Source organism: Erpetoichthys calabaricus, chromosome 11, assembly GCF_900747795.2.
Source record: "Erpetoichthys calabaricus chromosome 11, fErpCal1.3, whole genome shotgun sequence".
Taxonomy (NCBI): Eukaryota; Metazoa; Chordata; class Cladistia; order Polypteriformes; family Polypteridae; genus Erpetoichthys; species Erpetoichthys calabaricus.
This window is the reverse complement of record NC_041404.2, coordinates 150,799,702-150,815,738: the sequence shown is the minus strand read 5'-3', so window position 1 is coordinate 150,815,738 and position 16,037 is coordinate 150,799,702. Positions and strand designations below refer to the sequence as shown.

Below are 16,037 nucleotides of genomic sequence, written 5' to 3'. Positions count from 1 at the left end.
TAGCAATAATATTAATTGCATTTCTCATTCCAACAGATGGTGCATCACAAACATTTCTAGCAATAAAATGCATTGATTTCATCATTCCCACACCACAAACATTTCTAGTAATAAAATACATTGGATTTGTCACTCCAACAGATGGCACATCACAAGCATTTGTAGTAATAAAATTAATTGCATTAGTCATTCCAACAGGCAATGCATCACAACATTTGTAGTTATAAAATGTATTGCATTTGTAATTCCAACAGATGGCACAACATCAAAATTTTTATAATTTTTTTTAAAATTTGATCTCATATACTTTACTAATCCCTGAGGGAAAATTATCTTGTTGCATGTCCTTTGGATGACAGCGCACAGGATCAGTCACTGTACAGTTCCACTGGAGCAATTTTCAGGTTAAGGGCCATGCTCACGGTCCCAATGGAGTAGAATCCTTTCTGCTAGTAACAGGATTTGAAACAGCAACCTTCCAGATATCAATGTGGATCCTTAGCCTCAGAGCATAGTAATAAGAAGCATTGCTTTTGGAATTCCAACAGATGGGGCATTACAAAACATTTCTATCAATAAAATGCATTGCTTTTGTCATTCTCACAGATGGCACATCACAAACATTTCTGCTAATAAAATGCATTGGATTTGTCAACTCCAACAGATAAGGCAGCACAAAAATTTGTAGTAATAAAATGCATTGCTTTAGTCATTCCAACAGCTGGCACAATATCAACATTTTAGAATCTTTTTTTTATTTGATCCCATATATTTTATTAATCTCTGAGGGAAAATTATCTTTTTGCAAATCCTTTGGACATTAGAGCACTGGGTCAGCCACTGTACAGTTCCTCTGGAGCAATTTTCAGGATAAGGGCCTTGTTCAAGGTCCCAATGGAGTATCCCTTCTACTAGTAATGGGATTTGAAACAGCAACCTCCCAGATACCAGCACAGCTGCTAAGCCTCAGCGTATAGTAATGAAATGCACTGCTTTGATCATTCCGACTGATGGCACATCACAAGCATTTGTAGTAATAAAATCCATCACTTTTTCCATTCCAACAGATGGTGCATCACAAACATCAGTAGTATTAAAGTGCATTGCATTTGTCACTCCAACAGAGGGCGCATCACAAACATTAGCACTGCTTTAATGAATTGCATACCAAATGCCATATAAAAAAGACAAAAAGACACTTGACCTTTAATTAAGGTGGAATTTGATGGTTATGCAAATTATGTTTCTCGTGTTACTTTAAAATACATATAATAAAATACCTAAGTGTTTGTTAAATTATTATTTAACTATTATGAGATTATTTCTAAAGCTTGGTAGTTAAATAGAAGCGCAGATCCCATGTGTAGGTTGATAAATGTTACTTTAAACACATGAATCTCTAACCTAGTGGCTGATTTTGTCGAAATTTCACTCGAACATTAGGGCGATTGTTACAACGTGCTACTTGACAGTGCAGCTGCCCATGCAAAGGGTTTACAAGTGCCGAATTAAGCCGCAATCTCGACCCCATTTATTTTCTTTATTTCCATTCTGTCGTGGTATGTAAAAAGTGACACACGGTATAGCCCAAAACAGTCGCATTTCTTATTCCTTGTAGCTGTATGTGCATGCATTGTACCTGCGGCTGAGCGCTCATTGGTTGTCAGCTCTCACGTGCACCACATAAGCAAGCCTGGACGACTTTAAGGTTGTCGAGGCGAGTCGCAGACTGGTTGGACTGATCTGTCAGACTACACAACCGCAACTGCCTCTGACTCACTAAGATTATGTAAGTGAAGGCTGTGACTGGAAATAAAAAAAAAGAAAAATTTGGGAACGCTGACAAGGCCTTAACACATTTGTTTAAATATAATTTTAAAAAGTAAGCCTTGCATATTTGAACTTAATGGAACAACCGAGACATTAAAATCGTTAAACGCGGGCTGAGATCCATTTTCCACTAGTCAGTCTCTCTCTCTCTCTCTCTCTCTGATCTCCAGTGAGGAATACGCGTGAAGGGGAAATGTGATTGGCTGCGTGTAGCACTATAAATATAGATCTCCTGAAGAAAATCTCTTAAAGTCCTGCTGCCAGAAAGCATCGTGTCATTGCGCGCAACACACTAAAACTCCAAGCTCGTTAAATCATGGCGAACCGACTGTCGCCCAAACAAAACGCGGAGGAGCAGCGACAGCGCGACACTCGTTCTGCACATGGCCGAGGACTTAAAGCCGAAGCTCGAGCTGGCACTCCGACTTTCTCAAGCACAGACCCCGGCAGCTGCGACCGTGCCTTGTATGTAACCTCTGGGATGATGGGCACGGCGGCCAGTCTACCACTGCAATGGCAATGGCTTCGTTTTTACTTCTCCGTGTTAGCTTGCTGAAATTGTAAAGACAAAAACTGAAAACTACTCCTTCAAAAGTAGAATGTGTCAAGACCGAGTTGCCTAGGGGTTCGCTTTCCGTTACAGCGGGCTCTGTTTAAATAAATGATATAATACCAGGGTATTTTATTTAAAGAGACACATACACGGACACACACGCACGCGGCTAAATCACTAAGCAGGCCTCCGTCCAGAAGTGTCACGTCTGAATGAACTTGTGCGGTACACGCTGTACCGCGATGCTAAGTCACACGCCGCTATTAATGACACAGACCCTGGATGTCTGCCCATTTGCTTATGCGGCAGGATATTAGACTGTAGCCCCCATACTGGAGCACGAAAATAAAACGCAAGACTTGCTTTGTTCAACAAGAGTTTGTTTAAAATGATCATTACGACCTGAAATTGTTCAATTCCAATACAAGAACCTGATCGAAACGGCAGCCGTTTAAGGCAGGCAGGGTGCGCGCTTTAAAGTAAAGGTGCCAGAGTGCCAGCCATTCCACCCACAGGAAGGTTCCAGAAAGATCCATCAATAAAGATAGATAGACTAGATGACAATGCATTTGTAAAACTGAAATGGTCTCGTGATTTTCAAAGGAGATCGACACGGGCAGCGCTCAGGTTTTCCCGATCTGTTAGGTAGTCTACTTCACTACACTTTAAATGTTTATTTTGTTTTCTCAACATTTCAGGAACTTTTTCAAAATCCAGAGAACCAACTTCATATGCAGAGATGCCTTCCCAGAACGAAATGGATCTACCTGACAGTAGGAAGACGCACACGAGCCAGGACTGTGGCATTAAAGAACAGTTAGTTTTAAGAGTGTGGCGTAGATTTTAAAGGAACACTCCTTTCAAAAAAATGTCATTTTATATTTACAGTCAGTGCCAGTGCTGGGTTATTTTGTGCCCTTTTGCAGGCTTATTAGTGCGCCAACTGACTGTTCAGTAGACGGCTGGGTATGTAGGTTTTTCCATGGATATTTTCACACTGTTTGCTGTTGTCCAGTGTTGGTCACTATCAGTTTTAAGTGGAGTGTTCCTTTAAGGCTCTGGACTGCTGACTACAAACTCTGAGGTTCAAATCCCAGTACTGACGCTCTGTGACCACAAGCGAGTCACTTGAACCTGCCTATGATCCAATTGGAAAAAGAAAAGAAATGGAACCAACTGCATCTCAAATGTTGCAAGTCACCTTGGATAATGGCATTGTCCAAATAATAATAATAATAATAATAATAATAATGAAGAAGAAGAAGAAGAAGAAGAAAATATAATAGGCAGGGCAGTGTAGTAGTTAAGGCATAAGGACTTCAAACCCTGAGGTTGTGGGTTCTGACACTGTGTGGCCCTGAGTGAGTCACTTCACATGCCTGTGGTCCAACTGGAAAAACAAAAGAAATGGCAAGCAATTGTATCTCAGATGTTGTAAGTCACCTTGGATAAAGGCGTCAGCCAAAAAGTAACAATAACAGGCAGTGGAGTGTAGTGGTTACGGCTTCGGACTTTTTCAAAACCCCAGGTCTGTGGGTTCAGGTCCCACTATTGACACTGTGTGACCCTGAGCAAGTCATCTGAACTGCTTGTGCTCCAATTTGAAACAGTAAAGAAATGCAATCAATTGTATCTCAAATGTTGTTTTAAGTCATTTGGATAAACGAGTCACCCAAATAATAATACAAAGAAAAAGAAGAGGGTGAAGAACTAGAAGGAATACTAGGCAGTAGGGTGTAGTGGTTAAGACTTTGGCCTCCTTCAAAACCCCGAGGCTGTAGGTTCTGATGCTGTGTGACCACAAGCAAGTCACCTCACCTGCCTGTGCTCCAGCTGGAAACACTAAAGAACTGCAACCAAATGTCACCTTGGATAAAGGCAGCAGCAAAATAAATTATTATTATTATTAATAATAATAATAATAATAATAAATAGGCAGTGGAGTGTAGTGGTTAAAGCTTTAGACTTGTTATTATTATTATTAATAATAATTATAATAATAATAAATTATTGTTATTAATATTATTGTTATAATAATAATAATAATAATAGGCAGTGGAGTGGTTAAAGCTTTAGACTTGTTATTATTATTATTAATAATAATAATTATTATTATTATTGTTATTATTATTCTAATAAATTATTGTTATGAATATTATTGTTATAATAATAATAATAGGCAGTGGAGTGGAGTGGTTAAAGCTTTAGACTTGTTATTAATATTAATAATAATAATTATTATTATTATTATTGTTATTGCTATTATTATTATTATTATTATTATTATTATTATTATTATAATAACTTATTGTTATGAATATTATTGTTATAATAATAATAATAATAATAATAATAATAACAGGCAGTGGAGTGGAGTGGTTTAGCTTCAGACTTCTTCCAAGCCCTGAGGTTGTGGATTCCCTTCCTGCCACTGCCACTGTGTGAACCTGAGCGAGTCACTTCACCTGCCTGTACTCTAATTGGAAAAACAAAAGAAATGTAACCAACTGTATCTCAAATGTTATAAGTCTCCTTTGATAAAGGCATTGTCCAAATTATAATAATAAAAATAATAATTGTAAGAAATAATTGGCACTCCGGTGTAGCGGGTTAAAGCTTTGGACTTCAAACCCTGAGGCTGTGAGTGCTAACGCTGTGTGACCTTGAGCAAGTCAGTTCACTTGCCTTTGTTCCAAGTGAAAAAAAAAACCAAAACAAACAAAAAAAAATGTTACCCAATGTATGTCAATTGTTGTATGTCACCTTGGATAAAGGTGTCACTCAAATAACTAATAAAAATAATGAATGCAATTTCTTTGCTTCCCATCAGCATTTCACATTTGGGTTGAGCGGATATATCAGATACCACAGTTTCACTAAATATTTAAATTTCAATATTAGGATACTTTTTAAAAAATGCTTTTCTGAAAGATGCACTCCCAAAGCCTGTGAATTTTTGGAATTTAAAAAGCTGATTTGGAAATCGTGCTGTCGACTCCCTTATTCCACTAATATTCCAAAGCAAATATTGAGTTAAAAAGGGGTGGCATGGTGGCGCAGTGGTAGCGCTGCTACTTTGTAGTGAGCGTTTGTGTTTTCCTCCCTGTGTAGAGTTTGCATGTTCTCATTGTGTCTGCATGGCCTTCCTCCCACAGTCTAAAAACCTGCAGGTTGGTTGGATTGGTGACACTATATTGATGTGTGTGTTCACCCTGCTCCAGTAGGCAAATGATTGTGTTCACCCAGTGATGGACTGGTATGCTTTTGTCAGGGGTAATGTGCCTACCTTGCACCCAATGCTTGCTGCTCCAGCCCCACCCCACCGCCTCCAAAGTGACCCTGCTCAATTCTTAAGCCCCCTTAGAAAACAGAATGGTATTACCAGTTAAAAACTCTGAATAAGCTCACCATCAAGCCTGGAAGGTCCATGTCAAAAATATTTAGTTGGCCTCCCAATGTGAGGGAGTTCTAATTTTGTACTCTTAATTATATGGCGTGCCAGTCAGCCCTGTGACAGGTATGGGGGACGACCACCTACTTCTCATTTCAAGCAATTCTCTCAAAGGTGGCCAGCTTTCACGCAAAGGCGCTCCTGAACATTGGCACACCATTCGGTGGGCGAGATGCACACGTTATCTTCCAATGACAATACATGAAGCCCCTTTAAAGCCAAACGGGGTTCTTCTTACAAAAAACAGAACGGGTCAGCCGCTAATCGCGATCCTCCCTTCTTCTCAAAGAGACGGAAGAAGAAGGAGCAAGAGCAGCTCTCTCAGGAAAGGCAAAAAAAAAAAAAAAAATGAGAGGCGGAGAAAGAATCCAAAGTCAGGTAGAAAAATGAATAAAAGAGAAGACAAAACTTCGGGAAGGCTTAGGCTGTTGAAATGAGTAAGCAGCCGATACGCGGACTCCGAGCTATCGTGGCAATCAAGTTTGAACGATCCGCATCATCACCACCATCATCATCATCATCATAGTGTACATTAAAGTGCTCAATTATAGGTTTTTACATGGTGAACTCTCAAGTAGCAGGAAGCACTCGACACGTGCGCCATGGCTATCGTGATCGATTCGCGCAGTGTCCACAAATTGTATTGTGTTTAATTTAAATAGATAGATAGATAGATAGATAGATAGATAGATAGATAGATAGATAGATAGATAGATAGATAGATAGATAGATGTGAAAGGCACTATATAATAGATAGATAGATAGATAGATAGATAGATAGATAGATAGATAGATAGATAGATAGATAGATAGATAGATAGATAGATAGATAGACTGGAAATAGCTGAAGCCCTAGAATCATCATTAGAATTGACGGTGGGCTGAGGCCGGACAATGACGCTAAAACTGGAATGCAAGTGACGCGCAGTCAGCCCCCTCCTTACTTTTACAAAACCAAGTGGCGCTACACGGGGGACACCGGCGTGTGACAGAAAGGTGGTCAGTGAGTCCCTGCCAGCCCTCAGTCGTGGTTAGATCGAGAGTGACGGCAGCTTCCTGAACCTCTCGGCTCGACTTGCAGTGGTATTCCATTCACGGTCCCCAGGTGCTGCCTCTCTTTATTATTAATCGGCGCTCCATTCATTTGTCAGGTGCTGGACTTGGACATTAACGCGCTCTGCATTTCTCTGTAGTCTGTAATCGCAGCTCCCAGAGTGTGGAGAAACGCACACCCGTGTTTAAGAATAAATAGTGGGTTCGATGCTTATATTAAAGAAATGGGGAGAGACAGAGAAAAAGATCGTCTTTTTTTTTTCAACAACATCGATCAAACAGTCAAGCATTAGCAGCTGCAGACTCCCTAATTGGGGCTCATCAGTTAAAGCGGAGCCACGTCTGCGCTGATGAGCCCCCCAGTTAGGGGGCACAGCGATTTGCAGCTGCTAACTTGTATCGGCGCTCCTTCATCCCCGAGTAGCTTCCAACATGTAAAATGAACGAATGGCATGCGCGATTTAAATGCCCCTCACAAATTCCTTCTCCCCGGACGGCGTACCGCCCGCCTCAGCGCTATATGAACGATAACGGGCAAACCTCCAATCCCAATCAAGAAGACACATCTGGAGTACGGGTCATACCGTCAAGATAGACAACAGTTCAAAAAATGAGACGAAAATAAGCGAATAACACCAAGAAAAAAATCGATAGATATAAAATGAAAGTGAACAATAGATTTTTTATTCCTGCAAGCGCACCTCGCGTATTTAAGGTGAGAAGCTCCCATCTGACAGTTTAGTACTGAAAATGCAAAGCAATTGACTTCTCAATGCACGTTCACTGCACGTGCGCGGGTTCTTACTCCACTGGGGGACCAAAAGCAAAGGACAGGCGGTAAACAACGTTGTTGTATTTTGTGTTAATAGTAACATTAATGGCGCTTTCACGAGAATAACGGGGAGTAATATTACTGCTCATATAATTTACGGACAATGTGTGTACTGTGACAGGCGAAATTCTCTAGGCGTTGGACAAAGACACAAAACAACAATAATAAATGCAACAAACTGTTAAATTAGGAATAAGGATGGGCACAGGGGTTAACATAATTTTCAGCATCTTTTTATTGATATTATTTATCAACACAGCAGCAAAAAATAGTAACCTTGAGAGTGATGATTATATTAAGTACGCCCACCCACAACCCACGAAATCTTTCTCACACACACACACACACACACACACAATAAACCATTCATATCAAAAGCAAAGCAAAAGTAACACAACGGGATACCCTAAAATAAGTCCAGCCGGACACTGGTGAAGTGAGCCGAGGAACTCGTTTACTGAACGACCCACTAACTTTCTCAAATAAGGGGGGGGGGGGGGGGGGGGGTTACAGAAGACAGAAAGAATTTGTACGTCCAAAACCGCAGCGCACAATCCCCCCGAAAACAAAAGCGACATCCCACCACCTCTCCGAAGCTCCATACACGAGTTAGCGCACAGACACTCAGAGGCGCCCCGGGGCTGCGCAAGGTTGGGGGGGGGGGGGGGCGGCGGGGATGCGGGTGATTTTTGGGGGGGGGGGGGAGGGGTGGACAAGATGCTTGAGGCACCGCTTCGGTTAAGCGTAGTGTTAAACCCCGAAACAACCATTAAAAAAAAGCTTCCCGTGTCACCAAAAAGAAGGCGAGCACCCCTCTCCGCTGCCGGTGCCGCTGCCTGAGCCGCCTATAGCCGCGACAGCTGGAGAGAGGTAGGACGACAGGCTGGTGGATTTCAAGAAAAGAGTTTCCAAAACGCGGCTGAGCTGACTTTCCATTTGAGCAGCATTCCTTGACACGCGCGCACACATACACACACACACACGCACACACACACGCAGACATGCCAACACACAGAAGCACGCAAAGCCCAGGCGTCCCCGCATGTAAACACTAACCTTTTGAATGCAGTACGAAGGTGCAACCGAAAAAGAAGGAAAAATGCCAACCGCCGAATTAACACAGCAGCGCCTTGCAAACATCCCACGTTCCTTTTTAAAAAATCCTCCTCCTTTCAAAAGGCGTTTTATTATTTCCCTCTCTCTCTCTCTCTCTCTCCCTCTCTCTCTCCCGCGCTCTCCCTCTCTCTCTCTCCCTCACTCTCTCTCTCTCGCTCTCTCTCTCTCCCTCTCTCTCTCTCCCTCTCTCGCTCGCTCAGCCTGCGTGTGTGTGCGCCTTACCTGAAGGGCATCTCCCACGACTGCAATTAGCTGCCAAGATTTCATTGTGGTCGGGCTGCAAAGAAGAAAAAAAGAGAGAGAAGTGCCTCCTGTTTGCACGGCTGGGGGGGGGGGGGGGGGGGGGGGGGGATTGGATGCTGAGCGACGAGACACAGAGAGAGAGAGAGAGAGAGAGAAAATGGTACCCACGTGCTGCCAATATAAATGACTACAGACATCTGTCACTGTTCTTTGCTTGAGTCCATTTTCTTTCTACACTCCTGCGTTTTTTGCCCACTCTCATCACAAACTCCTAACACCCCGGACTTAGACGGGGCTCGGGCACTATCCTTTCCCTTGGCCCATCTTTCCATCAGAGCGGGCCATTTTTAATTCTCTTGACTTGCTTGTAGTGCACACACTTATGATTCTCCGATTTCTACATTCTGAAGAGCTCCTATTTTACTCGTTTCATTTTTTTCTCCTAACTTTTGTGCCCACACACTTAAAAATATAGACACCCAAGCGGTTCTTCAGGAGGAACCATTTTTGATTCCCACAGAAATCATCCATATGAAAGCTACAGAAAGAACCCTTCATTTATTCAGATTCAGTAAACAGGCCTCAAAAATATAGTCATGAATAGAGTAGAAGAAATTTGTGGAATATCAATGGGTCCCTACTTTTAGAAGGACTCCTGCTGCCTGTAATAACCCAGGCTAAGATCAGGTTTCTTGATCTGTTGTGCCCTGGCAGGTAGCCTACTCTACATTAAAGATTTCTGTTTAGTCCACATACTATAGGAACCTTTTCAAAGGCCAAAGAATCGGCTTCACGAGATAAAGTGGTCTCTTATACATGGACGCCGTCACAGTACGAAATGGTTCTTTGGCAAGCAATGCCTCTGTTGAGGAACCACGCAACTCAGATAAGTGCCATTGAAGGACTGTCATTTTTCAGGCTGCAGCATTACTAGACGGCTTTCCATTTTGCGCTCGTGTCTTTTCAGGTTCAGCACCTCGGACAGCAGCTGCCTTCTCTGCAGTTAAGACGGGGACTAACCGTGAACGGGAATACCGGGACGGGAAGAGATGATAACACATTTGTGGAAGTCTGATGGGCTCCCACTTTTAGAAAGACTCTTGCTGTACGAAATAACATGCGCTAAGTTCAGGTTTCTTCATCTTGTTTATCCTGCTACACTTAAAGATAAAGTTGCCCAACTGATTCTTCAGGATTTTCGGTTCTCAAAATAACCATCAACACGAAGGTTCCAGATAGAACCTTACCTTTAGATCCCTGACATGTCCCATAAATATTGCTATTGTCTGCACATCCCTTGATATGACACCCATATTTGAGCCCTGTCGTTACTGATGATAGAGACAGTTTCATATGCACAGAAGCCACTACAGAATGAAATGGATCTTTGTTGAATAATGCTTCAACGAGGAACCACACAACCCAGTAAAGTGCCATATATAAATGTAATGAATTATTATTATTATTATTATTATTAAAGAACTAGTATTCTAGTAGTACTGTAGATGGCTTTCCAGGTTCAGGACCATGGAGAGCAGCTGTGTTCTCTGCAGTGGAGGCAGTAATCAATGATAAATGGGACATTAGCACAAGGCTGGGCATCTCTTTACGTGTCACATGTGAGTCATCACAGTGAACTCATGTGAGCTGGCACCCTGTCCAGGGTTGGTACCTACCTTGCACCCAGTGCCAAAAATGAACGGTTGTATTGATGTTTTTGAGAGTGTAACACCTTTCTTATTATTTACTAATAAATTAATTATATTTATAGAGCACTTTTCTAACCTACTCTTAGTGCTTTATACAGACATCGGGGAGCCACCACCAATGTGTGGAATCCACCTGGATGAGCCAATATCAGCCATTCTTGTGCCAGTATGCTCACCACACCTGAGCTATTAGGTGGTGAAGTGGAGAGAGAGAGAGTTAGCCAATTAGAGATAGAGGACAATTAGAGGGCCAGAATGAGCAGGCCATGGTGGGCAACTTAGCCAGGACATCAGGAGACACCCATTTCTTTTTCTAAAGATGCCCAGGGATCTTTAATGACCATAGAGAGTGTCAGGACTTCTGCCCATCTGGAAGACAGCACTATTTTTACAACACATTCAGGTCAGGTAAGGTTGGGGAGCACACACTGGCACAGCACATTGTCACACCCACCACATGACAAAACAGCTCCAGATCATGGTTGTCAACTGCCCCAGGCAGATACGCAGTCCAGTCCCACCCTTCAGAATTGACCATCTATCTGCCACAGCCAGGTGTTATGTGGGCATCCCTTTGGCCTGGTCCAGCCACTCGGGTTCTCAACAATGAGGGTCCTGTGAGCTAGATCACCCTCACAATACAGGTAATGTGCTTCATTCGGGACTCCATGACCAACCGCTCATTCGACACAAAGCCAAACCAGCAGTACCCAAGGATTCTCTGAGGAGACACAGTACCAAAGGAGTCCAGTCTTCATCTCAGGTCACTGGATAGTGTCCATGTCTCATAACCATATAGCAAGACACGGAGCACCAGGACTCTAAAGAGTTGAACCTTTGTCCTTTTGTAAAGATATTGGCAGTGCCACACACCCCTTTCCCGCAACCTCATGAATCCCAATTTACTCCCAATCCATCTACTGACTTCATAGGAAGAGTCATCAGAGACATGAATGACCCAGCAGTGCTTGGGTGGTAAACAGCACGTTCCTACTAATAAGAATTCTTTATATTTATATAGTGCTGTTCTCACTACTCAGAGTGCTTTGCCATTCCCATGCATGGAGGGCACAGGATGTGAACACATAATCTCCTAACTGTGAGGCTGCAGTGCCACCATGGCACTATCTGCTCACATTGTTCCCATCACCCCACTGTAGCATTGGGATCTACACATAGGCCACATGATATAGTGCCCCCTGCTGGCCTCACCAGCACCTCTTACAGCAGCACCTCAAGCTTTTTCCAAGGTGGTCTCCCTTCCAAGTCCTGGCCGGGCCCAAATGTGCTTAGCTTCAGGTGGATGACCTGTTCTGGAGTACAGGTGGCATGACTATACATTGTAAAGACTTCTGGTTTGTCTACATATTAGGAACCGTTTCAAAGCCCATAGGACCAACTTCATATGCAAGGAAGCCTTCACAGAATGAAATGGTGCTTGGTCAAGCAGTGGTTTTATGAGGATGACAAAACCCAGTAAAGTGCCACTAAAGGACTGTCATTTTTAAGAGTATATGATGGGCTGCTGCCCCCCCAATCAGGGCTGCTTTGCAACTGTGAAGAGGGATTAGCCGAGCCTCTGACCTGCCATTTTTCTAAATATTTGGTCTTCAGAGCTTGAAATGGTAGCCTAAGTGGAGGTCAGGGCAGTAATTTAAGTGACCAGCTGTGTGGTTCTTCAATGTTAAACTCAAGACCTGATATTCATGAGGAAGGTTTTTCAAAACTGACACTTTCTTTGATGATAGCCCACGGACAGTGAGTGGGGGAACCAATCCAGATCTTCAAAAGGATCAAAGGCAATGGTACAGTCAGTTCAGGACATATGTAAGGACACCAGAGAACATTAAGGGTGAGTGCATTCAGGACACAAACTCCTCTCTTAAGTACAAAGGTGCCCAAGTGGTTCTTCAGAGCAATGCCTTAGGGGAACCATTTTTGATTGTGTAAGGAACCCCCGACAGGAATAATCCAGAAAGAACTTGTATTTATTTAGATCCACAATGAGCTCCATAAATAACCACAAATAGGTAACAGATTTGTGATTTTCAAAGGTCTCTTACTGCATACAGTGGCACAAGGTAAGTTCAGGTTGTCTTGATCTATCAGCATTGGTTTCTGTTTTGTCCACATATTAGGAGCCTTTTCAAAGTCCAAAGAATCAAAGTCACATTCAAAGATCAAGTGGTCCTTTGTCCAGCACGAGGAACCCCACAAGTCAGTAAAGTGCCATTAGCGGACTGTGATTTTTAGGAGTGTAGCATTGCTAGACTGTGTTCCATTTTGTGAGTCTTTTCAGGTTCAGCACCATGGAGAGCAGCTGCCTTATCGGCTGCCAAGACAGGGACCAGCTGTGAATGGGCATCTCTTTTTCAGTCATGTGAGATGTAAGTTGGCACCCTGTCTAGGGTTGGCACCTACCCTTGCACCCAGTGCTAAAAAAAAAATGAAGGGTTGTATTGATGTTCTTAAGAGTGCGGCTCCTCCACCTTCCTTCAATGAATTTTCTATTATGGTGTTCCATGACGCAACATAAGTGAAGGAAGGTTCGGCTGGCAGTCATGTACTGATGGAACTAAGCTGAGACAATTTGGACATTTTTCTCTAATAGCCCCCTGGGCAAAGATTATTATAGAAACACTAGGTGGTAATACTGGGGGGTCTGGGAACTCACCAGGAGGAGATGGAGACTTTTAGGAGGAAATCTGGTCCACTGTCTTCCACTCCACTCCTTCAAATGATTTATCTAACCATTATGAAGCCCGCTTAATCAAGTTGAGGGTCACGGGGACAAAAGCTCACATCTGGCAGCCCTGGGCCTGCTCGGTCCCGTCACCCTCTGTGTCTCATTTGTTTTGAAGTGTGGAGGTGCTGCTGGCTGACCTGTAAGTATTTTAAAATTTAGATGGAAATGGTTGGCATCTTCCTGCCTTGTGCCCTGTGTTGGCTGGGATTGGCTCCAGCAGACCCCCGAGACCCTGTGTTCGGATTCAGCGGGTTGGAAAATGGATGGATGGATGGATGGTTGGCATCTGCCATAGTGGTTGGCACTGCAAGACCAGGGTTCAAATTCTAATGTAGTGGCTGCCCTTTTTTTTTTGTCTCTTTGTACTCCTGATTTCTGCCACATCCCAAAGATGTCTGTGACCTGGCATGGGCAAGTGTGTGTTGTGACAGACTGGCATGCCATTCAAGGTCTATTCAGGTCTTACCAGGATGTTCTTCTGCTCCTGCATTCAGGATGAGATGAACACGGATGTGTAAAATAAAAAAAAAAGTTTCCATATTTTAAAGAAGCTCAATACATCTTTGAATGAAGAGCTGACACAGGTCTTATCATCTGGTGGAAACTGTGATAAACTCCATGCCAACACCAAAATTGCATTGGAAAGTCAAAAATCAATATTGCCAATGCCAAGTAGGGGCATCACACAGACACACACCCAACTCTTTTCCACTTGGGTCTGCTTGTCCCTAAAAGTTGTGTCACGCTGCAGTAGCATCGCCATTGGTCTTCTGACCCAGAAGAAGGAAGAAGGTTAAGTTTTGCTGTCTTTTAGAGGTAAAGAAAAGCACACCGGGCACTGAATCATTACAAATTTACTGTCAGAATGACCTTTGAAAGGCACAGAGCATGCGCTGATACCACGTGTTGCCACACCCGCCACATGACAAACCAGCTCAAGATCCCAGATTAGGACAGCAGGTGGCACCTCAGCACCACACTAGTTCAGATGGAATGGAATAGCATGAGGATTTGTTACGGAGTCTGGAGTGCCTATCCTACCACCATCCCCCAAGTTTTCCCTGTATGTTCCAGATTAACGTCATACCCAGGATGAAACAATTGCAAGTTAAGGGTCTTGCTCAGGGCGGCACAGGGGTGCAGTGGTAGCACTGCTGTCTCACAGTTAGGAGACCTGGGTTTGCTTCCCAGGTCCTCCCTGCGTGGAGTTTGCATGTTCTCCCCGTGTCTGTGGGGGTTTCCTCCCACAGTCCAAAGACATGCAGGTTAGGGTGCATTGGTGATCCTAAATTGTCCCTAATGTGTGTGTGTGTGTGTGCCCTGCCTTATGCCCTGTGTTGGCTGGGATTGGCTCCAGCAGACCCCTGTGACCCTCTGTTCAGATTCAGCGAGTTGGAAAATGGATGGATGGATGGGTCTTGCTCAAGGGCCCAATGGAGTAGAGTCACTTCTGGCATTTACGGGATTTGAACCATCAGCTTTCCGATTGCCAGTGCCGATCCCAAGCCTCAGAGCCCCCACTCCTCTGCACAACCGAATGATCCAGAAGCAGACAGGACCAATAAGTGAAGGGTCATTTGAAACACCTGAGCCTTCTCACAGATCACCCCTGGGTGCTGGTCAACCATTTGCAACTATGGGGTCAAAGTGAAGTGTGCCCCCCTCCGTTGTCTGCTCATGCTAGTCTGTAGCTCACCATGAGATCCCCACTCAGAATTCACCACTTTTGATAATCCGGAGTCCTTCTTGTCCACCTCTAGGCTTGTCTCTGCTGAGATGTGGAGTGTATACAATGCAATTTACTTCTTGGTCTGTGTGATATTTTGAATGATTCCAACAGAAGACCAGCGGCGAGACCCCCCCCCCCAGACACACACACACACACACACACATGCCAACCCACTGAAGTGCTCCAGTAAGCTGGTAATACCAACAGCTTCATGACCCGTCAGGTTCTTCAGTCGCCTCGTCTTCAGCCTCTATCATGGGCCTGTCCCGCCATGTCTGTGGGGTCAGATGTAGTCATCACACTGCACTACCAATGTCTCCATTCCTTGAGATCCACTAGCTGCGCTGCTTCATCCCTCATTCTCCCCTCTCAAAGTCAATGTCGTAACACCCCACATTTTGCTCCTCTGATGTCTCTGCACTCCTTAAAACTGCTTCTCCATTACTTTGTTCCTGCAGTTATCCTCACCGATCTTTGGATTGGTAAGTCCCTTACACTCCACTAATAATAGAAGTGTGACGTCTGCCCTTCTGGGACGTCGATCGTCACACCCGTGCACATCTCGTAATGCTTCGCCGATCCCTGTGGCGTGACTTTCCTCCCATTCATCTTCTTCTGATCTGTATAAGTTTAGCTTCCATCATCAATGTCAGCAGAGCCACTCCATTTTTCAGAGGGCTCCACAATGTGTTTGGATCATGAAACTCCTCATACTGCCCTGTTGAACTCCAGCCATGGTTTTCCTGCTTTTGGGTTGACTCTGGTGCTGTCACAG

At 43.7% G+C, this 16,037-nt stretch overlaps 1 protein-coding gene across 21 annotated transcripts in view; it reads right to left on the bottom strand.

The window, feature by feature from the left end:
• Positions 1-16,037, bottom strand: part of rbfox1 (RNA binding fox-1 homolog 1) — a 2,603,746-nt gene that overhangs the window by 1,349,022 nt on the left and 1,238,687 nt on the right. The window contains exon 1 of one of the 21 annotated variants that reach the window (XM_028814331.2): positions 9,058-9,139. The exons of 15 other annotated variants lie outside the window; for them this stretch is intronic. In XM_028814331.2, coding sequence (XP_028670164.2) covers positions 9,058-9,102 — 45 coding nt within the window. In that variant the 5' untranslated portion in view covers positions 9,103-9,139. Of the gene's footprint in view, positions 1-8,775; positions 8,909-9,057; positions 9,140-16,037 lie in introns of those variants that run through there. 5 more of the 21 variants (XM_051933424.1, XM_051933418.1, XM_028814320.2 and 2 more) reach the window with 5 other exon arrangements.